This window comes from Larus michahellis, chromosome 12, assembly GCF_964199755.1.
Source record: "Larus michahellis chromosome 12, bLarMic1.1, whole genome shotgun sequence".
NCBI lineage: Eukaryota > Metazoa > Chordata > Aves > Charadriiformes > Laridae > Larus > Larus michahellis.
In genome coordinates this window covers 9,352,448-9,377,038 of record NC_133907.1, presented here as the reverse complement: position 1 = coordinate 9,377,038, position 24,591 = coordinate 9,352,448, and the positions used below count along the sequence as shown (strand labels likewise).

Sequence of the window (24,591 nt, the reverse complement as noted above, 5' to 3'; positions counted from 1 at the left end):
TTTAAATTTGCAGGAGGAGATGAGCTCTCAAAGGACTCCGTGCTTAAGGCTGTTTTACACAGGAGTCCTGAGCATCCACCCAGTTCTGTACTGGGCTTTGACACTGGTTTACTTAACTCAAACTGGAGTCCAAGGTGAGGGAAAGGGGAAGAAAGGGATGAAGGCAGGAGTGACAGATGACCAAGGACGACAAATCTGTTGGACTATGGATTATAGGAGTCCCAAGGTAGAAGCAGGCATGAATCTGAGCTTTTGCCAAGATGGCAGAAATAACTACTACAGTTTGTCGCACTCACAGCAATAAACGCTGTTTCCTAAGTGTTCCTACACCTCTAAAACCACAGGACACTCACATTGGAAGGGGAGAAGAGGAAGGAGAAGCATTCTTTGCTCTGGATACAGGGTAGCTTGCATCCTCACCTCACCCGCATTCAGCATATATTCTGTTCAATACCTGTCACGCCAAAGAAATTTAAGGTAAGTTTGCACCACAAATAGCAACTATTAACAGATCTAACTGCAGTGATTCAGAGTAATGATTGCCACACTGACTTCCACTATAGCAGAAGTTACCTTTCTTCCCACCTAAATTTATATTCACATCCCCATTTTTTAACATAAAGCCAAACAGTCTGTGCCTGGAAATTAAAACAAGTAGAGGTAAAACCACATCTAGGAAGAACACTGAGCCAACAGGTTTGGCGCAGAATAACACCTCTTAAACACACAGATCTGGGAGAAGTAGGCAATAATTAACAAAGAACTTGCCAGTTCGCAATGATCTTCCCTAACTAAGCCTGCGACCTCCTGCTGCTCCCCACAGTGCTCTGTGTTATTACACGTGGTGTGTTCTTACACACGGCCTGTTCTTACACGTGGCCTTCTTTGCCCAGGCTTTTGATGGCATGGGTGGGAGAAAGAGGGGAAAAACCTCTCTTTTCACCAGAGATAGTATGAAATCACATGCCCATCTTCCACAATAACAGCATTAAAGGAGTATTCCTCCTCCTTCCTCCAATTGCAACTAAAGGCATTTTGAGGCTCCTACGAAAGTGGAAGCATTCTTTACTGTCAAAGCTACACAGAGACCTGATATTATCTGTGACAACTGGAACAGCCCATAGTTTCATGTAATAGTATAAAGTTCTCCAAGGGTCTGAATCATTTAAATGCATTAAATATTTCGTAACCAAGGTACCACCTGCGATTTTAAGCTGCAGAACTCAGCTCAGACACATCTACATTCGGCAGTTTCCACTGAAGAATTGCCAAGTCGCAACCCTTCCAGAAGCCATGGTCCATCACATCTGAAGAAGTTGAGATCAAGGTCAGTCTAAACCTCTGACTTAAAAACACCTTACCGTGGTCTTCAGAAAAAGACAGTTCGAATCCAACACAATGTACAACTAGGGAAGGGAAAACAGTTTTAGATTTGACCATCAGTACGCTGGCACTTAGGAAAGAATTAAACAAGACCCAAATCATGTTAACTTGATAAAGGGCCTGTTGGATGTCCTTAGGGAAACTTCACTCCCCCAGTGCAGCAGAATTAAACCTCAGCATCCACAGCAGAACTGCTTGCACTTCCTGAAAGGTGCTGAGGTCTGGCGTGATATAGTGCCACGCTGATACTGGAACAATTGATCACTTCAACCTAAACAAGGCTCAACAGGCTGCAACGTGTTTCAGGTGTCGGGAACAGTGGGAAGCATTTTGCAGCCAGTGACCGAGTTCTTGGACCAAGTGCTGATAATGCACGAATGAAGAACAGCAACAAGACTTAACAAACATGATTAGTATTATCCAACTGCTTTGTTATAAATATATTATATACATTCAAACATCACATTAAAATATTATTCCATTACACCAGAAGAGATTAAGGCTTTATATTATTTACAGAAACAAGCAAGCACCTTAAAAAAAAAAAAAACACAAAACCGAACGTAACACCAGTCATTGACATTTCCCTTCTAACATTACAAGTTTGATACCTTGAGCTCTTGAATACAGCTATTCGCAATGTGCCCAATGCTAGAACTATTTTAAACATTTATTGTCGGGGTAGGAAACACTTAATAGAAGACTCATCGGTGTGCACTCCGCATGAGCAAACGCGAGCATGTGTTGTACTGGGTGCCCTCCCTCTCCTCAGAGGCTTGTTAAGTTGAAGGCTTGTGCAGAAACGGTTTGCTCAATTCCATGTAGAGAGTAGAATAATTTTATTTTAATGGGAAACTGAAGACACTTGAGGATTCATGTCCCACTGCTGGAGTAGGATTCTCGAAGTCTGTTCCACATTACACCAATTAGATTTAACATGATAGAGAAGATAGAGCTGTAAGTTTATCAATCACTAAGTGCATTGAACAGTGATGATTTTATAGGCTTCCATTACTTTGACACTCTGTTTTCATGCCGTGCATTTGGGCTAAAACATGAAGTGACAAACTGTTGTCACCATTCTCCCTATAGGTCTTAGGCAACAAGCTATTTTTGAAGTGTTAAATAATGTTGATACAACACATGTTTACTATGCCACCATGTACCAATGGAGTGACTGTCCTGCCTTCTGGCTTGCCCGATAGCCTTCTGAGATACCATGATGAAGTATTTTCTAAGATGTAAGCAGACGTAGATGTAAGCTAAACGAAAAGGTGCTCAGTAAGAGTAATCATCTTCATTTCAAGTATTGTTTTAAGAATTAGTTCTTTTCATTACAGTCTGTGTTAGCACTTTTTAGTTTGTGCTTTAGAGTCTGTTATTTCTTTGCAGGTCTTGAATTTGGCTGATGGCTTTTTTCTTTTTTTTTTTTTTTTTTTTTTTTTTTCCTTTTTTTGTTTTTGTTTTTAAAAAACCAACATTGGCAACAAGTTAAGGATTGCAGAAGGCTGGCAAAAGTTATTTAATTTTCTGAGCCCATTTCATGTCATCTGCTCTTGGCTTCTCCCCAGTAACTGCTTGGATAATGTTCTCCAAACACCTCCAGAATCTTATCTTCTCTAGTGGATAGTTCAGCCAACCTAAGGGATTGCAAAGGAAAAAATGCATTAGTTTGTCATAGCATCCAAAGTTCAATGTCTTGCAATGTTTATTTAATAACATTCTTTAAATTATACACAAGGCAAATGTAAGGGGAGTTCAGAGGTGGAATACTCTATGGCCATCGCAAAGCTATCAGAAAAGGGACCACCAGGTTCGATGTCTTGTATTAGAAGCAAGACATTTGTATTAGTAGCGCCTTAGATTTAGTGTTGGAATTTAAGCAAACAAACAAAAGTGCCAGCCCAACAATTTCAGCTATATTCCCCATCAACAAAGCCCGCTGGGCTTTTCCCTGTGTTTCTCATTAGGTAGTACAGCAGGAAAGTAAATACACACAACATGGCTCTGAAATCTCAGATACATTATTAATGACACGGTTTCTAGAGAAAAAGAAATTTAAAAAAAATAAAAATGAAGATTTCTGTTTGGGATCTAAACACCACTAACTAAGGCTCAGCAAACTACACAAAGTTTTTTCTTAAAGCCTCAAGTTTAGATAGTTCCAACATCAGTTTTCATTTTTAAGGTACTTAAATGTATTATGCTTTCCCTGGGCGAAATTAAAGTTTGCATAGCTGATTGCTAACGAAGCTTGCGATGGAGAAATCTCGTTGTAGTACCATGCTGCATTAACAGCGGCTGACGCTGGAGGCTTCCTGGCTGAAAAGGGCAGCTCGGGCAGCAGCACGCTCCCAAACGCGCAGCAGCAAGCGGAGCACCTCTGCTTCCAAGGAACCAGAAAGGCTGTAACAGGTTGATATGGGACGGGCTTTTACCATTTTATGTAAAAACGGCAACAAGTGCCATCACGTTCTAATGCAACAGGAGTTTAATGCATCTTTCCTAGCCTATGGGTTTAGGGTATTTTGAATGCTTTGTAGAAGTGTTGCACCGTACAGGCTGCTCGGCTGGAGCTCACACAAGCTTAATAGGCCTCACCCTGAATTCAGAAGGGCTTTATGTCTCGCTCTCAGGCTATTAATTAGTACATTAACTTGATTTTCTGTAACTGTATTTCGATGCCAAGCTAACTACATGTAACTGACAGGAGAGTGCACAGGGTTGTATTACAATGTATTTTATAGTAACTTCAGGCTTCTGTTTTATCAAATATTGTAAAACTAGGAAAACCAAAAGAAATCAGCACCAGGAAATGTTATTTCCCTGTAGAAGTTTTCCTACAAGCAGGAAGAGATGGATGTACAGAGGGTTACACTTGCAGTACTGTTCTGAAGCACACCTGCTACGCTTTACTCCATGGACATTTCTGGAAAAGGGAACCAAGCGTAAGAGAACAAAAGCAAAGGAGAGGCAGGAATGAAGAAGTCGTTACCACAATGGAAACAGTGCGCTAGCAGCAGCAGTTCATGTTAGAGGAAAGAGCTAAAATGCAGAATAGCTCCAAGTACCGTGCCTACAGCGGTGACACAGCCAGCAGGAGGAAAACAACTGTTCTTGCCGGTGATGTCTTAGACTATGTGTATAGCTATTATGGGACAGAAATACTAAAAGGAAAAGAACGTTCGGGATATTCACTGCTGAAAAATACCACATTTCTAGAGAGCTAGATTGTTCCTAATCAGACATAACTACAGCTTTAACGATCTATCAAAACAGACACCGTTTCAGCCACCTTCTGTAGTGGGACATGACCTTTCCTAGCTCACCTGTGATCCTGCAGCTCCACTCAGCTCACTCTATGGTGATGCTCTTTAGGAAGTCAGCCCACGCAATTCTCATTAACACAGCCTTCGCCCCTCAAGGAATGGACAACTCCTTCCTGGTGCTTAAACTGTCAGTGTGAAAGCTTTAACACTGGGAATGCCAGAAAGCGCCATTATCTGACACCTTCCCTGGCAATGAGACAGTGGCGGACCTTTACGTATGCAAGTCAGCTCTGAAACCAAGTATACTCTCTGGACTTGGACTTGACTCTTAAGTCAAGTGACCAACAAGTGCATTACAATAACTAATCCTATTTTACTCAGTAAAGCCCCCTTGTAAATAGCGCATTGATTGCATATTTCTGTCCTCCTCCTCACTTCTAGCCTAGTAGAAAAAGAATTAGGGCTGCAGAAACACTTTGCTCCACTGGAAAATCCATGTATACAATCTACCATGCTGCGTTATGTCAGACCAGTATGGCAGGAGGACTTACAGAAAGCATGGAGTGAACAGAAGCACATGCTCTTTTTTTTTTTGAATGAGAAAAAAAAAAAGCAACTAGCTCAAGACTGCTAGTAATGGCCAGGTTTAAACTTTCAGGATGTAGTAGGACTCAAAAAAGCTCTTAGAGTGGCAAGACTTTTGCTATCATCTGTCAAGTCAGGCTTCTTAATTGTACTGCGTTTTTACATGACATTCTGGTGTCATGAGAACTAGATCTGTTTCTTGGCAGAGATTTCAAAACCGACATAAACTGTTTGTCAAATCAATGACAGAATGAAGAACCAGAGTGGTTTATTTCCAGCTGATTAACTTGATATCTTATTCAGGATTGTGCAACACTGGTGATGGAGTAGACCCACCTGTACAGTGGGCATAACATTGAATATAGAAATAACGGGAACCTAAGGCCAGTTTACTGCAAACCTGCCCACTCCTCTGCTCCAAATCTGAATGAGTGTATGCTGAAAATCCAGAAGCCTTGCTTTAGAAATGAGCATTCCAGGTAAGCTGCACTTGCAGACGATGTGCTCTTTTGAGGGAACAGCAGCTCTAAGACTTCAACGAACAAAATCCATTACTAGCATGAGATTACCAAGATACCATGCAACCAGATTTCAGTACCACCGAGTACCCTTGTCAGGCTGAAAGTTATCTTTTTATCTTTTAGCCAATCACAAATCTTCCCCCCATGGTGGTTTTTTTTTTTTTTTTTTTTTTTTTTTTTTTTTTTACACACACAACAAAGTCAACTATAGTTTTGCAAGAGCTTGTGCAGCTAAGAGCACAGTAACTTCACCGTGTCATTTTCTAGGTATTTAACAGGCTGTCACTAAATTACATCTTGCCAGGTGAATTGCACCAGACTACTCCAGAGAGCTTGCGGTATGAACCAGATGGCAGTACCAGTTGTAATGCAGAAGTACGTCTCGTGTGGAGACACATGATGGATCCTGTGATGCTTCCGTGGCAGGATAACATGCCAGTCCTGTAGAAATATGACCCAGCGTGGAAGACCAAAGTACGTGTGAGACCACTTGTGAATCTGGTTCGTCATGGTTATGAAGATGATAAGGGCAAAGACATAACACTCCCAAGGACATGTTTCATATAATGCCTCTGCAAAACAAGATGCGTATCTTTAAATACCATTTATGAAAAGGTAAATTTCTACTAGGAAAATGATGTCTTGCCCAGACAGAGCTGCCTGGTGCTGCACGAACTAACAATGGCCTCAACGAAGCTGCTTTGGCAGAAGTGTCACAAGAGCCAGTGAGCCATAAGCAATTCCAGAATGTCACAAGACAAGCTGGTAAGTGCCAACGTCTGACAACTTGCCATAAACAGGAAGTTAAAGTCTGAGTTTACCATCCATAAAGTTAAATTAATCCTTTAATTCTTGCACTTCTAGTTTGCAAATAAAGCACGTTTACACAGAGATGAAGCATGTTTATACACTTCAGAACAATGAGTTTCCCTATATGCACACAGTTTGATCCCTCTTATAAAAAGAGTATTTACTGTAACGTCTAATGCTTCCTTGCAAGACTTCAGCCGCAGATTCTCTGTTGAGCTACAGAATACAGCGCTCTCACCTTCTAGTTGCCCAGCCTTCAAGGAAAAAAAGCTTCCCTCCCTCCTCCCAGGAGCATCATGCTTCCAACACCTATTACTGGTCATCTCGCATCCACTGATTTCTCCTAGCTTCACACAGACAAACGTTCTTCAAATACTAAAAAAAAAATGCTAAATCCACGTAAGTCAGAAGTAACAGCTTACCTGGGGAAAATGAAACAAATTTGTATGCCATGTTTGCCAACGGGACTAGCGTCATAAAGCAGTTGTCTCCATTGGTCTCTATAAAATCATGTCTGGTAATTGCTGTGGGGTCAATATGATGTTCTCTAAAAGGTCTGATGAAAGCCTGAAAAAAGAAATTGATAAACATGATGGCTCAATAATGACCTTGGAAAGAAAAAGATAAAAAACAAAAAAAACTTCACATGCATTCAAATCCGATGACTGAGTTTAAGAGAGTTCCATAGTAGAAAGCATGTCAGCAGGATTCAAGCTTTTGTGATGAAAACACTTCAGATAATTTGATTTACGTTTGCAAAGCAATTCAATTCCCAAACTCAAATTCAGTTCTTGATTACTTTTCAGTTTTATTCTTCTTAGTTTTCACTTAGGACCTTTAGTCTCTAGGTCTCAAAAACAAAGCATCAGCATCCTGATTTCACAGACAAAACAAGCCTGCAAAATTCACAAACAAACATAAGTCACATAAACAAAGAAAACACTAAAAAATGAAAATTCAGCCTAACACTTTTATGGGCTCTAGATGCCAGCGTTAACAGATTAAATGCAAATTAAATTACCTAGACAAACCCATGTAAGTCAGATAGACTATACAAAAGTCTCCTCTAGGAAAAGAAATTGCATCTGAATACACAATTCCAGAGGAGACTGAGGGACTGGAACAGTAAAACAAGAAAACTTATTTGTCTTTAACACATACATCATGTACAGCCTATGCAAAGGTGTTCTGGTCAGCCTGAACTCTTATTTATTTGGTGCATAATCTCCTGCAGTGCCCTTTTTTTTTTTTTTTTTTTTGAACTATGGTCCGCAGATAGAGGGATTCAAGGACTACTAAATCTATTGAAGGTAAACAAAAATAAGCCAAAACCCAACAGTCTTAATTCTGCTGTTCTAGTTCATGTATTTCTGGATAATTACAAGGAATATCCAATATACTTTTTTTTTTTTTCAATAGAGATCCTTCTAATATTGCATTGTGAGGAGTAAGTAATGGTAACTATGAAGAAGTTTTTTTTAAAGATAAACAGATTATTGCTTATTATAGAAGTCAGTAAACCTTCCACTAACCATCTGGCTTTTGTAGCTGCAGATGTATAATAACATCTCAAATCTAAATCTTCAGTCATCACCACTCTAATACTGCTACATTTACAATTGGGGCCAGGAACACAGAGAACCGGGAAGATTTCCTACTGGAGCCTCTTCGTGTTTTACAAGACAGCATTTAGAGAGTTCAGCTGCAGGAACAATTCTGCACATCTCTGCGTTTATTCGCTTTTTGGAAGATCTACACAAGTCTAGCCAGGTTTCTATACTTGCAGTGTCCCAGGCCATTCCCAGAGCAACTTGGGACAGTCTGCGAACACTGGTATTGCAAAACTGTGTGCAAACCTTAGAAGAGTGATAAAATGGGACAGTGTCACCTTGCACATGTCACTTAGGCCAAGCATAAACATGGCACTTCTCCAGCAATATACCGTGCCATTTAGTGGAGGAGGGTTCTGGGGGTGGTTACACTGGCAAGACTGGAAGAAAGGTACAGCTTATACACACTGTCCAACACAGCTGGGAATACTGGAAGTGCTTCAGAAAGCATGCCATAACTTTTTCAAGCTTAAGGATAAGAATCTCAAACCTTTCCAACTATGGGTAGCTCCACAGATCCCCAGGTATCTGCTCCCCAGTGAAATAATCCTGATAGAAAGTCAGCCGTAATAACTCCTGCAACTTGAATGAGGAGACAGACAGTTAGATATACAGAAGCATTTTTACTGACATATTCACATTTCGTACTTGTTTTACAAGGTTACTCGTTTATCTACCTCTAACTTAGATATTTACAACTACATGAGTCTACCCAATCTGAATAAACGTAAGGTCAGGCAACTAGGAGTAAGAGGTTAACAAGACACCGTTTGGATAGTTGCCATCTTCATTAAATTTACAGTTTTTGTGTTTAATCCATCTTCTACAGAAGAGCTTGACAAATCTTCACTATTGCTGGTATGGAAAATACCAAGAAGTTAGAACTGAGTCACTCAGATGTGCCTACTGTCTTTTCCAGTAGTGTTTGAGCGATTACTTGGCTATGAAATAGCTGTTAAAGCCATCCCAACAATACCATCTGCAGACCCTTCCTCTTCTCCCTTGGTTCCTTAGGTCTGTAAACAAGCAGCACTGAACTCCAATAACTACAGATAAACACGAATTAACAAGCCACTCCTGGGTATGGAAATACTATTTACAAAAGAAGACTGGAACATCAAACAACTTTAAGGCTGTGGCACCTGCACCGCTATAGGCAAGGCCCAGAAACCATGCTAATGATTCTCTGGAATGGACACTGTATGCTTGTGACATCTGCATACTAAGTTAGATATACCATTTAACAGAGGTTGTTGCAACAAGCATAAAGATTTTTCTAGCTGCCAACCACAATAACCTCAAAGCTGCGGTCAAGTAAAGATGATTTTCAGTTATTGCACATAAAGTCCTATTTCATAGAATCATAGAATGGTTTGGGTTAGAAGGGACCTTAGAGATCATCTAGTTCCAAACCCCCTGCCATGGGCAGGGACACCTCCCACTAGACTTGTTCTGGATAATCTACCTACCCAAATTTCTGGGTAATCCTTACATTTAAAAGTAAGGACATAAGAGATGCGGTATGATCAAAACAGCTGTATATTTGCCAGTCATTCATAGGTCTGTCAGCCGGTGTTTAACAGACACCTATCATTCTTCACCTGCAGAAGTTGTCCTACTCCCAGGTTCCCAATTCCCAATCCCTTCAGCAATGAGGTTTCCAACGCAGTTTGAGCTGCCCTCCTGCATGAGCTCTGCCAGGCTCTTTATGCTTTTGAGGAAGAAAATTCCAAGAAGATTGGAGAAGTTGTTCCCTTGTTTTTAAAAGGGAAGCTGGGAAATACAGCACAGCAATATGGATATAGCATCACAGCAAAGAGTGAGATACTGCCTTGGGACCTCTACACTTGAGGGATTCAGGACAGTTAGATCCTTTCTTTTAAAGAACAGAGACATCAAGAGGTACCAGTTCAAGCCTGCACATCTTGCTCTGAGCAGGTTTCAAGAGAGATTAACGAGGCCTGGATGGAGTCTAAATTTGCTACAGAACAAACCAGAATGAGAACTGGGATTCTCTTTCACCACAGTGCCATCCCTTCAGGTTCATATAAATATCAGAAAGATCTTTCTGTTTGGTGATTCTGCAATCGACCACCTGGTGAACGAGCACACAAGCACACTTGGTGATCCTCTGCAGAGCCAGCGCTGGAGCTCTGAGAGGGGAAGGCAGCACACACTTCTTACCTGCAGGTCTGGTTAAAAATTCAGCAGAAGCACGACCCAGATTTCAAAATAGCTACTGCATACTGGGAAATACCATATATACCTAGGAATTTACAGCGTCTGATCTCAGTGCGAATCCCTCAATCATATACAAAGTTCATGCTAATTAAATCACTATACACTGATCTTGCAATCTATTGTTAATGAGTCATGGCAACAGAAATATAAAGATTATGTGTTCAAAACATATGTTTCAAAGCAGCTCAATTAGCAATTCCGTACTGTCCTTTGGTGCTCAGAGTGTAAGGCACAGTCACTTACTGTCGGCATGTCTGGCATTCTCAGAGAAGGCTGCGAGTTCATGTAAACCAGAGAAGTACTCACAGAGCCAGGTCAGAGCGGCTGGAACATGGTTCTTTAGTTTTCCGCACTGATATTTACAAAAATGGGGTTGCTTACAGAAGTCACTCATTGTAACAGTCTTTGCACCAGAAATAGCAGGGAGTTGCAAAACCAGAGGTCGATGCAGGAAATTCATTTTTTGCCCTGCCTGCCTCACAAACTCTTCTTCAGGCATCTGTGAAGCTAGGAGAATTCCCGGCTTTCTCCTCCGCATTTGTTTCTTGATGTGGCTGAAGACTTTCTTCAAGCACAACTTCTCATTTACAGTATTGAGGCTTTTTGTGATGGGCAGATACTGCTCTCACTGCTAAGAGGTTAGGCAAGAGAATTCCAACCCACTTGTAATCCAAGCAAAAGTTAAAATTGTTGGTGTACTGGTTCATCTTGCTTTGACTCCAAGGCATCTTGTTACTCCTCCCTCTCTCACAGAAACTCAAAGTGATCTGAGATATGCCAGGAAGCAAAACAACAGATGTGCATCTTTCCCTGTAAATCACACAACTCTTATTTACCCTGGTCTTGATCTGGACTGGGGCCGATCTTCCTACTCCAATAAGGACACTTAGGTCAGCTGCCTTGAGAGTCCAGGTTAATGAAGTTCTTGTAAGATTAGCAAGATTACTAAAGAGCAGATATTTTTTAGAACGTGAAGGAGGACTGGGTTGTTCTGTTACTGTTGATCAAATGCTTTTTGTCTTCAGGGCACAGCAGTTACCTACAGTGCATGCAGCACAGCATATTTCAGGTATACCCCTCCTCGTGGTTATCTTTTGCTTAGCTGATCCCTCACCTCTGCAGTCCTTCCCCTCGCCTTTCATTTTCAAAAAGGGAGAAAAAATAAAAATAAGGATTAGTGTGGCACCTACTACCCCAAAAGGCTCTCTTTTTGTATTATAAATCAATCCCCGCTGCTGAATCCATTATCAAGTTGGCCCAAACTCTTAAATACAGCAGGAGACACTTCATCCTTTATGTATCACCTTATTGTACTGAAGGCAGCTTATTTTATATAAGCAGTAAATTCTGTACACTTGTTTTTGTGTTAGACCGCACGTGTAAGCTACAGTGAGCCAGGGTGGAGCACAATGGCTTTTAGCTCTGCACCTAGCAGCTGAAAGAGCAAACCAGCCTTGATTCAGGGGGAAGATATCCAAACAACACTTCACTTTGCAACAACTAAAATGCCGTTCTTGCTGAGGTAATCACCCTATTAACCCACATCGCCTCCAGCACACCGCATTATCAGAGCTTGAAAGAACAGCAGGAAGAACAACAAAAACAGAGGCAAAATACTGACAGTTCAATAGATATTTTGCCCATTACTTTGATGTCAGCTGGTGGAAAGCTAAGAGGAAAGAATGAAGGGTGCCTGAAGCAGTGCATTATACTAAAGCAATCTGAAAAAAGCTAACTACCAGAAACTGCATTTCAGCCGTATTACAGAAGCGCTTACTCACTCTTCAGCGGCTGTGTATGATGAGATGTAACAAGAGAACAAGAACTGTAGCAGGGGTTACACACGACTAGCATCATAGCTCTCGGTTTGCATCCCGTCTCCAGACTCAGAAGGCTCATCAGACAGCAAGGAGTTGAACTCAGTACTCTCACACACCTAGCACTGTCTTTACTTAAAACAGGAAAACCAAGGCACAAGCGTTCAGCCTCTTCTCTAAGGCAGTATAAGACCTTGATGCTCTGTCACCAAGGTCAGGAGGGCAAGATAAGATTGACAGCCCCAAACATGAATTAAGAGTGAATCATGAAGTCCGAAAAAGCAGGATACCCACAGTATAGATATATATGAACTGCAAACAGTGGATTCACACGCTCATTAAAGGAAGATCAGTAAAGCATTAGAGAAATCCTGCTCTGTACACATTTGTTTTACTGCAGCCTGCCGAATAGTGGGATGGAGGATCAGCCCATCTGTGGCTTATATCTGAGGAGCAGGTGAGCACTCAGAAAACACAGGAGGAGGGGAAGAAAGCACTGCAGTTAAAAAGCGAGCTGCAGAACTTGCTCAAAACACCAGGATTTCTTTGTTTTGGAAGCAGAGTGCTGAATCAGGAGAAAAGAAAAAGGCCTAGCATCCAGGGAGACCAAAAGTGCACAGATGAACTTCAACCAGTAGCAGCTGTTTCGAACTAAATGACTGACACACACATTTGCTCAACTGGCTGTTCTTTTCCAGCCGCCCCGCACTTGTGATCCTTTTCACAGGCACAGCAGCACCCTGGGACACCGCCAAGGGAGCGAGTGCCTCTCCTCTGAGTCAGGGACACGCCAGAGCGTGACCGCTGGCACTCCGACAGCCAAGTCACCTGCCAGGCAGTGGGTCACGGGGCTGGAAGAGCAACTGGCCCAAACATATAACCAACACAAGATGGCTTTGCTCCCTTCAGAAACCAGATAATACATAGGGGTTTGTACATAGAAAAGCCCCCGCTCCTCCTCTTCATTGCTTAAGTACCAAATTAAGAGATTACAACTTGCATCCTTAACGAAGGGCTTCTCTTCTGAGCCCTTCACACACCACTTCCTGCAGCCTGGCTGCCGCCCAGCGCGAGCGGAAGGAAGCCAAATGAGAGCGGGACATTTGAGGTTCAAGGTGTTCCAGAGATAAAACTATTTTGCATGTTTGCAACACAAAGTTGTACTTCACTGCACTTTCACAGAGCCTGGCTTTGCATAGATAGAATTCTCAAGTTGTAACCCAGAAGCCTTACGTTAGGGTATAAAGTTTCACATTTACTGTAAAAACTCAGTTAAGAGTCTCTGGAGAGGAAAAAACCAGCATAAGATGTTATTAAATAACTTGACGCTATTGTGTAACATCATTGAGAAGTACAGTCATTTTTAATCAGTGACTATATGAACTAGTTGAATGTTACAGCGCTAAGGAGTTGTGGGAGTGGTTAATTCCACAAAAGAAAAAAATTTCTTTTCTAAAAATCCATATGCTAAAGTAACAGTTGTTTGTTACTCAGACACTTATAAAAATAAGATGTCTTAGTCATCTGCATTTCACATTTAGTGGCTTTCAGTACAGGTAAGGGTTTGATACCATGGCAAGTTATGAGACTAAGAAAATAATCCCTGAAGATTTCGACAAGTACAAAGTGTAGCAGTTTAAAAGCAAAAAAGAAGAGTATCATTTTGGGCTATTTAAATCTGAGAAACATTCAGTCAGAACTGGACCTAACAGCGCAAGTAAGCAGAGGACACAGCTGAACTACGAAATAAAAGAAGGGCCTGGATAATATATGTATTTTTATTATATATAGTAGTTCTATTACATTATAACTGGGTTTTCACATAAACCACGTCTATAACACATACACTCCAGAGATGGGAAAAGTCTGTCCTAAGTCACACAAGCTTATATTGCAAGACTGGCACGCCACTCATAGCAGACATCTCTTGTCCTTCCCATATGCTCCAGTCACTCCCTGCTACGGGAAACCCATATAATCCTCTGTCTCCCAGCAATGCCGCCTGAGGACGGGGCACACCTCGAACTGCCACGGACCTGAACACCAGCCCCAGGGCAGAAACCACAGGGCAGCTGGCGACGCTGCCAGAAGCCACCAGGAAAAGGAGATGCCCAAGGAATCAGGATACCTTCTCCACTGGAGTTGAACAGCAGCAGATCTTGAAGCAAATATTCATCTATCAAAAGCATGACTTGGCTAAGAATCACTACCCAATAAATTTAATGATAGGAGCCAACAAATTTTATTTTCGTGTCTTTAATCCTAGTCTATTAGCACACAGCAAGCTATTTATTCCTACTATTTCACCAGCTGACAGAGTGCTTGCAAAGCACCCACCGCTTTTAAATGACAAAATCCTGACAGCTTTACTTAGGCCTCAGATTCTTAAACAAAACGTACTTCTTTTTCCCAAAAATGCATTTACTAGAAAAAGCAATTAAGCCATCCCAGAAGAAAGTGATTAAAAGAACAGAGAACAATGGATACTAAATGAAAACCAAGAACAAGTTTCCCCTCACTAAATAAAAAAAAAAATCCAATAATTTCATTTGTATGACTAATCAAACTAATTCTCCAGTTTCACCCACTTACAACACTCCCAGGAATCAAGCAGGGTGAGCTCAGCTCTCGGGAATGCCGGGCAGCTTTGTGCGTACAGGTTGGCATCCGGAGGAGCCCCAATACCTGAACATCTGCCTGGTGCGGGACATAAGCAGCCGTAATGCTGGTTCTGTTCGAGGCCTACACTCTTTCACCGAAGCAGACCACTGTCACCATTCACTATAATCTACTCCCTCGTTAGGGCAACACTCCAGCATGCGTTTCAGAGTGAATCGGGGCCACTAAGACCTATAGTTATGAAATCCTTGAGCCAAAGTCCCTTGCAACTTTAAGAAAGCCCCTGACAACTCGGCAAGCACACAGAGCTTTCTTTGTCCCGGATGGAGCAATAGCACGTCCGCTGTGCACACAAGTGGGAATGCAGAGAAGGGGCCGTGCCACCAGCCTCCCTCCACCAGCGGGGCGAGCAGTCTCCGGCAGGGAGGGAGGGTACAGCCGCCACCCGCCCTGCCCGAGTTCATCCCCTATCCAAGATACACGAAGAAGAGATAATATCAACATAGAATCACAGAATGGTTTGGGTTGGAAGGGACCTTTAAGATCACTTAGTTCCAACCCCCCTGCCCTGGGCAGGGACACCCCCCACCAGACCAGGCTGCTCAAAGCCTCATCCAGCCTGGCCTTGAACACCTCCAGGGATGGGGCAGCCACAGCTTCTCTGGGTAACCTGTTCCAGTGCCTCACCACCCTCACAGTAAAGAATTTCTTCCTGATATCCAATCTAAATCTACCCTCCTTCAGTTTGAGACTGTTACCCCTCACCTGCCTGAGCACAAACCAGCAATTGCACTCCATAACTCCACTGTCAAGCCCAGCAGCCTCCAGGATCCTTTGGCGCTGGAATGGCCCGGAGCTCCTAGGGCAGAACACACACACCCCTACTACTGCGAACACACACACACCTGCTGCTACAAAATGGATCAACAGAAGATGTAATACAGACTGTCTTAGTGTAATGCAATTGTATTTGTGCCATACAAAGTGCAACAAAGTGTAGAATCAAAGTTTTGTCTATTTAATCACAACTTGTGGAGTCTCCGCTTTTCAGAGATGATACATTTCAGGATGGAAAACATAAAGTTACCTACGGCTATGAAGTAACTGATAGTTACTTGAGGTGGGGTGAGACAGCAGATGACAAAGATTTGGCTTATTTGGACCAACACTGAAGTAAAAGATAATTTTCCTTTGTTAACTGAGGTTTCCCTGGTGCAATTTCAGGGGCCTTTTATATCAAAATTTCAAGTGGAAACTCATTTTAACATACAAAGTAAATCGAAAGTGAAGTGACACCGTTACAGTTCTGTCTCTTGCTGTAAGGCAGCAGGACTTTGGAGCGGTGGATCCACGTGCACAGTGGTCCATTTCATAACGTGTTGGGGTCTCCAGAGTGCTTTTACTCCGGCGTGTGCCAAAGCTCTCACACACATTACACACCCCCCGCCCGGCTCTGCAATGCGGCTGACCCAGCGCAGCCCTGCAGAGATGCTCGAGCTTCAAACAAAAAGGTTTTCTGGGCCTTGATCAGAACAAGTTTCTATTTTGAAAGCAGACAAAGCGATTTCTTTCGGCGCGCTCCCTCTGGCTCACCCACAACTTCTGCAATAATGAAAGGCGTACCTCCAAGGGGTTTAAAACAAATTAGTTCCTCATCTCTCAAGACAGCAATGATTAATTGTATCTTGCCTTGTGTCACAAGACGTTTCTACAGACATGGGCGCTACAAGGGACAGTGCTTATGAACAGAGACAGGTTACACCACAAACTTAGCTACATTTTTAAAGACTGCAATAAACAGTATCTATTAAGAACAAGTGTGGCTGCAGATACAAGTCAAATGTCAGTAACAAGTCAACCAATTTGGCAAAAAGGTTTTAAAACCCTACAAAAAGCCATAAGGAGGGAGGGCAAAATGAAAGCCAGAATCTGTGGTGCCAAACTTTTTATCTAGATGCTATTAATATATGCTATATATACACAACTCACACATATTGAATAATAGGCTGGATACCACAAACTCACCTGAAGGTGTAAGAGCTTTCAAGCCTAACCTGACGTGTTCTGGTGAGGCTTTTCTGCTTACCACACAAGGAATACCTATGCCAGCCTAGTCCCCAGCGCTACTGAGCTGCTGTTTCAGCGGCAGAGGCAGCTCTGGTTCTGCAGCACTGCCAGGATGGTGTCCCGCTGCAGCTGAAAAAAAATGGGTTATTACACCTGCCTCACACCCAGCCGTCCTAACCAAGGCTGCCCCAGAGTTAACCGTGTGCATGTGAGCATGCAAATAAGATACCAAATTCAAATCTTGCACGTCAGCTCGCATGAAGAGGAAAATTTTCATAGCTCCTCAGCAGCTGAAGATACTCAGAATAGGGCATGACTGGATGTAACATAGAAACAACAACAAAATAAATCCACACTCTGCCCACTCTCTGTTTTCTTTTTTTTTTTTTTTTTTGACAGTCAGGAAGGGAAGGGAATTGTCTCGTCTCTGCTAAACCAGCCTGGAAGACAGGAGATGCACATGCCCCTTCCTTTCCTGTAAGATCACCTTTAGTCAGCAGAACACAACCCGGTTCAAAAGCTATTCTAAAACAATGCCATGAAGCTCTTGGCTCACAGTTCTTCCCTCGCTCCGCAGCACGTACCCGTAGGTGATTCAGCACAGCGAACGACAGCACGCCACGTGAGCTCACGTCTCAGCAGACTGCCTGCTCACATCACACAAGGAAGTGAGTGCTTTCGGACTGCCAGTAAGGGGAGGATCAGATTTTTTTTTTTTCCCCACAAGAACTTCTAGATTAAGATATTTACAGTATTACCCACATTACAACTATGTGTGCCTTTAAAGGCATGAAAAAAGAAGATATAACACAGCCTTAATTATAGATATAGGACTTAGGCTAGGTGAAATGATGCAGAAAGTTCAATCTACTCCCTATTTCTTAAAAGAAAATACATATTTATGTAAGGGTACATGGGGGGGGCCAAAAATGTATCTTAATGAACAGGTCTGTGCCCTGGATCACTGATCATTTTCAGATTTCCAAAGACCTAATGTGAACTTGATCTACAGCTATGTCTTCATTAGCAGAATGTTTATTTTGTGATCTCAACTCAAAAGTCACTGTTCCAATCCAAGCTTCAAGAAAGCTCCCAACAGAAACCCATCTAATGATGTCTGTGACTCAACATTCCCTATCTCACCCATTATATCGCATGCGATACTTTGGAATCAGGACGTTTATGGAGATGAGTTTCACAAAACTTAATAAAACCTGTGAATTATAGACATCATTCACACTTTACCTGGAGAAATAATGTATTGAAGGAAGGCAGCAAAACAAGATAGCATGCAGCACTTATTTTATTGCACTCATTTTTGTAACCACTATCAGTTATTTCCGCACTACTTTATTTACACAGAATCCAGATTCTGCTACTTTAATCATTCACTACTACTTAAATAATATTATCAGTGAATTGGCTGCTTTATCAGTTAAACTGGTAACCAGAATATCAGAGAACTCAAGCTTTTATCAATATTAACTTTGAGATGAAAGCCAGTTGCAAACAGATTGCACTGCAGGTTAACCATCATTACTGATTCTCTTGTCTACATCTGTCCTCATCATTACGGAGCAGTACTCAGGCCATGATGTTCTCCATCCCTCCCAATGCCTCCACCTCATCAACTTAGAGTGTAGGCAAGACTAAATTAGGCCGAGTGAGCTGGGCCTAATGTTTCATGGTGGGAGGACACTGCTTTCCCTTAGCCCCCACACAAAGGCAATAACCTTTAAACAGGCATCAGGAATTACCACTTCTCAGTTTTGGCAAAAATTCATAGCACCTATCACATATCACTGTTTGAATCTGCTGTTGTTTTGTTTTAGCGATATCATTAGCGATATACAACAGTGATTGCGAACAAGTACCATTCTCTTCTAAAACATACAACAACTCACACAGTTTATAGAAAAGTTACTTTTACTATAAAGCCTGGAAGCTGAACACCTGTAGGTATCTTATATGATGTCCTTATGAATGACACCATTTGTTCTCCTTTCAGTTAACAAGGCAATTCATATAAAAATACGTAGACATTTCTACACACCCAACACAAGAAGTTAATAGTGCATTCAATATGCACTGCAAGTACAGCAGAAGACTGGTGAAATGCTTAGTTACTACTTTCTTCCCTCCCTTATCCCATATTAGAAGTTTACCAGAAAGTTACGAAAGCCATGCACTGCAGAGCTGACTCTTCCGATTTCTAAATTTAATTCTCCCTCCTTTTCCCACGTCCCCTCCCATACGTACATGACCATACAGCTACCACTAAGGTTTGCTGCCCAGCTAATGCCGACAGACTGAGTCAGCCACAGATGCCCACCTGCTTCAGCTCAGCCTGCTCCACTGCCCTCTCTTCTGCTCGCTCCCAAGAGTTTCTGTGCAACAGAATTTCAACGCTGTTCTAATTACATGAGCTTTGTGTTAACACTGATATTTTCTGCTCTGAGCATTAAGTAACATGTTGTCGTATGATAAATTGTACGCAGGTTTAGGCTTTGAATGATGTAATGCATGTTGTGGAGTCTTTTCACACCCAGCTTATGTTGAGACAAGTTTTTCCTTGAGTTAATTCCATGCAATTCCTGATTCTATCAGTAAAGCCGTACAGCATCAACCAGAATCCTTTACTAGTTCTTCCTTTCCTTCACTGAAAAAGTGAAATCACCAACTCACACTGCATCTAGACCAGCTAGCTCTGTACTGCCAACAACTAGCCAACCTAAGCACCTCTAGACATTTAAGGCAAAGATATGAGACAGCTTGTTTGCCTACGCTTCCAATCAAAGTAGTAAGAGAACAAGAGTCACATTTATTACCAGAAGAAAGCTGCAACTCTTCTTATATTGATGGAAATAAAGTCTGATTCAGGATAAAGCACAAACTTCACATCCCGACATGAAAGCACAATACTCCAAAATACTCATTTTTAGTTATCAGTCCTCAGAAATCAAGCTAGTTTGATGCCTGCAACATCTTTTATAAGATTTCTCTTGGGCTTCTGCTTTTTCAAAAGTTCTTGTAAATATTTTTGTCAATCAATGTATTTTGTTTCCAACTCAACAGTCTTGCCAGCTGTTTGCCCTCTCAATAACTGTTACACTTGCAATGACTACATAAGAACACCAAACAAACAGCTACATTAAAAATTTCACCCTTGATATATTGAGAAGCCACTGAAATGAAAGACAGAAAGCAGTAGCAATTTTTGCAGATGTCTCTGTTTCAGAGGCACTACAATCGCACCTGCGCAAACGTCCTTCTCCCTTTCCAATAGTAAGTCAAGCCTAAAAGATTACACATTTATGCCCAGCATTACAACAGACAGTCTTGCCTTGTTCACGCCAGTGAACAGTTCCTACTTACATATCCCAAAAATAACAGAGGGGGTGTGTTCCAGTCGCAAGTAGAAGAGAAGATTGTAAAAATTGAAACAGATCAGAGAGAAGCATAAGATGACAGAGATCCATTCTTGTAGTCTCTTTCCTGTTGGAAAAAGAGGAAAAAAAAGCATGTTTTACTTTTATCTGAGAGGACATTTTGAAGTCTGAAATAATACAGACAGACTATTCTACTGCCTGGATGACTCACTGCATTTGTCTGACAGGGAACTGAAACAGAAACTTATTTTTCCATGGGAGGTGTGCATATTTTGTTAAATGACATTCCTCTTCCCCGAGCTACTACTAACCCCTTCCCTCTGCCCTTGCCCAAATAACAGGGACAAATCAGACATCATCTGCCATTGTCCTACTTTCCTTTTCCCTGCGGTTGCTGGCATAACGTTCCTCCGCATCACATCTTTTTTCAAATTTGCATTTCATTCAGCATTCAGTGTTGCTGCTATGGCTGAATCTGGGAACAAATTTCTGGCCTCAGATGCCCTGGAGTTAAATCACCTTATGATCTGTAATATTTAAAATCTCAGAGCTTGTACGTAAAGCTGTTGTACCAACAGGAAAAAGCATCATCCCGTATTTTGATGGTCCTAGAATTGGTTTCCTAACATTGCAAGTACACTTTTTAAGCCAGCTTATTTAACTCTTGCAGTCTTGTCTTTGCCTGTCTGCTCCCTGGCAGAAGGCTGTGACCTCTCAGCCGTTCTGAGATGGCAAGAGACAGAACAAGCGAAGAGAAAGAACTGCACAAATTCTCTCTTGTACCTTGCTGTACTACTTTGTACTTCTACAAAAACCTCATTTATTGCCTATAAAAAGAGAACAGACAGTGTATGGTAACACTTTGACTATTCAGATTAGCAGCAGAAAGTCTGCCACTAATCACTGCTAGATCCTCACAAGGCACTGACGTTGCGGGAGAGGAAACGCTCAATGCAAGACCCATAAGGATTAAAGCATCAGAAGCAGACCTATAATGCCTAAATCCATGAAGATCTGAGCTGCCACCTTGGCCCAGAAGTGCCCTGGCTGTAGTCAGCTCTCAACATGCTCAGGAGCAGCCAGGTCACTCTGCACCAATTTTAGGGGGCCAGTCAGCACGGCTGCCTCCTGCCTGTGGCTTCCCAGAGCAGGTAACACCACAAGTCCATTCCGCACTCCCTCCTGCAGCCTCATAGACTTTGCACCACTCGAGTTTGAGGCAATTCAACATGCAGGGGAGCAATCAGTAACGACTACGTGTGAGGTGCACATCCTCTCACAGCAGCAGAGGCACACTCCCATGTCTGGCACGTGTTCAGGAGAGGAGCTTCTTGCCTACTGATCCTCTGTGTTGACCTACTGTCTGGTCAAATTTCTCCTCCTAAATGCTGAATCAAGTCCTTCTTCTCAACTATACAACGAAAAAGAAACTAGAAACATCAAAGGAGGCTGAGTATTATCTCCAATGTGCCTACAATGCAATATTTTAAACTGTGAACAAAAACTTTTACAGTTCAGAGTTTTGTTCTAGAAAGGCCACGAGTATATAAATTAACAGAGAAGAAAATTGCAGAATTAAATTAAGACCCAAGAACAAGCATATTTCAAGACAGCATCAGGTCACAGTGTGGGAGATTCTATAAAGAGATCCCTGGAGTAATAAAAGGAAGAGTTAATTAACACTCACTTCCTGCATAAGAAAGCCACACCCTGATTAGAGGAGCTAAGTGGGTAGATCCTCATGGAATAATTAGCTGACTGCAGGGAAACACTCGGCTCCTTGCTAGCAAGTCCCATGAGTTCAGTCCAGACAAACACCACTGCACTCTGAACACGGGGATCCCGAGGTGACTGTCCGGAGACATCAGAGTCCAGAATGCGGCCCTAGCTCTGGACAGATGGGGAAGGCGAATCAGTCGAAGGAGCAGAGTCAGCACCGGTAACTTGTGTTTAAAGAGCACTCAAATTTAAAATTACGTCCCGCATGAAGGAATAAGGTGCCAGAGCCCCACAGTATCTGCTTAAAGAAACCATGGAAATACTCCAGAGTCACATTCACTCTGCACAATTATATGTAATCCCCGTTCTTAAGAATTCAGTAGTTCAACATCACATTTCCACTGCAACACATATTCTGACGTTGTTTATATAAGTTATTTATGTAATGCCAGAAAAAAAAGGCACATCTAATACATTATCACAGCTCACTGCTGATAAATACCACTATACATATACTACTTTACAGTCTTTCCAGGAACTTCCATCTACAGCTAAAGATAAGGGTGGCACGTTGTCTGGGGGGAAATTGTTTTCCTATGAGCAAGAGCACAGTGCAATAAAGTTAGTGATTGTTTTTCCGTGAAGCACAGGAATCGGTCACTGCCTGGATCAGAGATGCATATCTAGGCCAGCTGAAAGACATCACACACCAGTTTCTCTCAAGGCAAGGAAGAGGTGACCAGTACAAGCTGAAATGGGCAGACTTGCCCTGAACAGTCTAGAAGACAGACAAACTAATGAATGCCTGTCTTTTCTTATCATACTTGCCTCTGTGCAAGCAAGAACACCCGCTTTTCCAGTAATTGCCTTGAATGTGCAAGCTAAGCTGTTCAGCTGACCTGCTGGAAATTGCAAGATGCTGAAAAGATGTCTTCCCTTTCCTAATCCTTCACCTGTGAACGAATTCCCTGGACATGGCAAGAACACCTAGCATTGCTCACACCGTGAGCTAAAAACAAATTACTTTTTATTATAAGGAGTTTGCAGTTATTTCCATAGCATAATTGAACAGCTGCAGTCACTTCATTGAGCTCTGACAAATAGCAAGCTTCAGGAAGACAAGACCAAAACAAAAATCCAAATATCCCTCCACTCTTTTCTGGGGTATCTCGGAATAGTTCACTGAATAAATATTCTGAAGCGAAAGCTGCTGCTGTTACCTTGCTTAGAACCAAATGTCTACATCTGTTTTTGGATGGAAAGGTTAACTTTTTGTTTGATTGTTATTAAAGGGAAGAGGATTCCGGGCAGGTTCTAGTTTGAACACCTCCACCCCAGCAGCCAGAGCACAGGTCTGCAGTTGAGACACTAGCCCCATACTGGCACCTTTTCATAAGCTGACCATCTAACCTAACAGCGCTTTCCTAACCTCTCAAAAGTTTGCCTGAAGAGCGGGGTGCTGTGCGTGTTCATCACGTCCCAGTGTGTGAGAAGTGTCAAACGCAAGGCAGGACTGAACCCACCATCGCTGGGCGGCTGCACCGAGAGCGTCCCCCCCACCGCATGCAGCGAGGGGCAGCCACCGGCTCTGCAAACCCTCTCCGGGACACCGGGGGCCACCAGAAGGGCCCTCGACGGTACCACAAACGCAGTGAGCCGCCCAATTGTGGTCTAGGCCCCTTTCTTAGGCCCGCTTTAGCTCGCCACGCTCGCCAGCGCTGCCCAGGCCGAGGTGAGGGCGGCAGCAGGCGGACGCGGGGCCGCCGGCATGTGGCATCCCCCCGCCAACGGACCCGGGGCCGCCTCGCCCGGCGCCCAGCAGGGCCCGGCCCAGTCCCCTCCGCTTCCCCGGGGCTCTCTGAGGCCGCACTGCCTCAGGGCGGCCGGTGGCGAGGGGAGCCGGGGCCCTTAGGGAATCACACCCACCCCCCCGCCCGGCCCAACGGGGCGCTGCCCGCCGCCGCCCTCACCTGGGGAATAGAGCTCGGCCAGCTCGCGGGCCCCGGCGTGCTGCGCTCCCCACCGCCGGCTGCCGCCCTCCGGTTCTTCCGCGGCCTCCGCCTGCGGCCCCACCGCCTCCGCCCGCCGCGGGACGCTCTCGGCGCCGCCGCTGGCCATGGCCCGGCCCCGCGGCTCCTCCTCCTCCAGGCCGGCGGGCGGCGGCGAGCGGCGCCCAGGCCCCGCCGAGGAGCCCGGCGCCAGCGCTGCGGCCCGCGGCAGCATCGGGAAATGGGGCCGGGCCGCGGAGCTGCGGCGGCGGTGGGGGAGGGCGGGCGCGGCCGGCCACGCCCCCGGCCACGCCTATCGCCGCCGCCGCCGCTCTGCCGCCGGGCCAATGGGCAGCGCTGCCCGGCGCAGCGCAGCCAATGGGGTGGCGGCAGCGTCGGAGGCGCAGATGGAGACGCCGCGGCGGGAGCGAGCGGCGGCGCTGGCGGGGCCCGGGGAGGGCGCGGCGCGCGCCGGTGCGGGACCGGGGCCGGGCGGGTCCCGTCAGTGCCGCCCCCGCCGGCCGTGCCTCGCGCGCCCCCTGGCGGCGCGGAGCCGGTGCCGCCGGCCGTCGT

At 43.7% G+C, this 24,591-nt stretch overlaps 1 protein-coding gene across 1 annotated transcript; it reads right to left on the bottom strand.

The window, feature by feature from the left end:
• Window positions 1-1,780: 1,780 nt before the first annotated feature.
• PEDS1 (plasmanylethanolamine desaturase 1) lies at window positions 1,781-24,318 on the bottom strand. Its single transcript, XM_074605666.1, has 6 exons — window positions 24,001-24,318; window positions 20,298-20,417; window positions 8,669-8,760; window positions 6,991-7,135; window positions 6,118-6,330; window positions 1,781-3,023 (listed from the first exon to the last, which is right to left on the bottom strand). Exons 1-6 carry the CDS (start codon window positions 24,251-24,253, stop codon window positions 2,902-2,904), a joined length of 945 nt encoding a protein of 314 aa, XP_074461767.1. The 5' UTR covers window positions 24,254-24,318; the 3' UTR covers window positions 1,781-2,901.
• Between the last annotated feature and the right edge of the window lie 273 nt (window positions 24,319-24,591).

Coding starts and splice junctions, on each gene's coding strand:
- PEDS1 (XM_074605666.1), bottom strand. CDS start 24,253: ATGCTGCCGCGGGCCGCAGCGCTGGCGCCGGGCTCCTCGGCGGGGCCT. Junction 7,136..8,668: donor AGCTACCCATAGTTGGAAAG/GTTTGAGATTCT, acceptor TTCTTTTTTCAG/GCTTTCATCAGACCTTTTAG. Junction 3,024..6,117: donor GTACTTCTGCATTACAACTG/GTACTGCCATCT, acceptor GCAATCCCTTAG/GTTGGCTGAACTATCCACTA.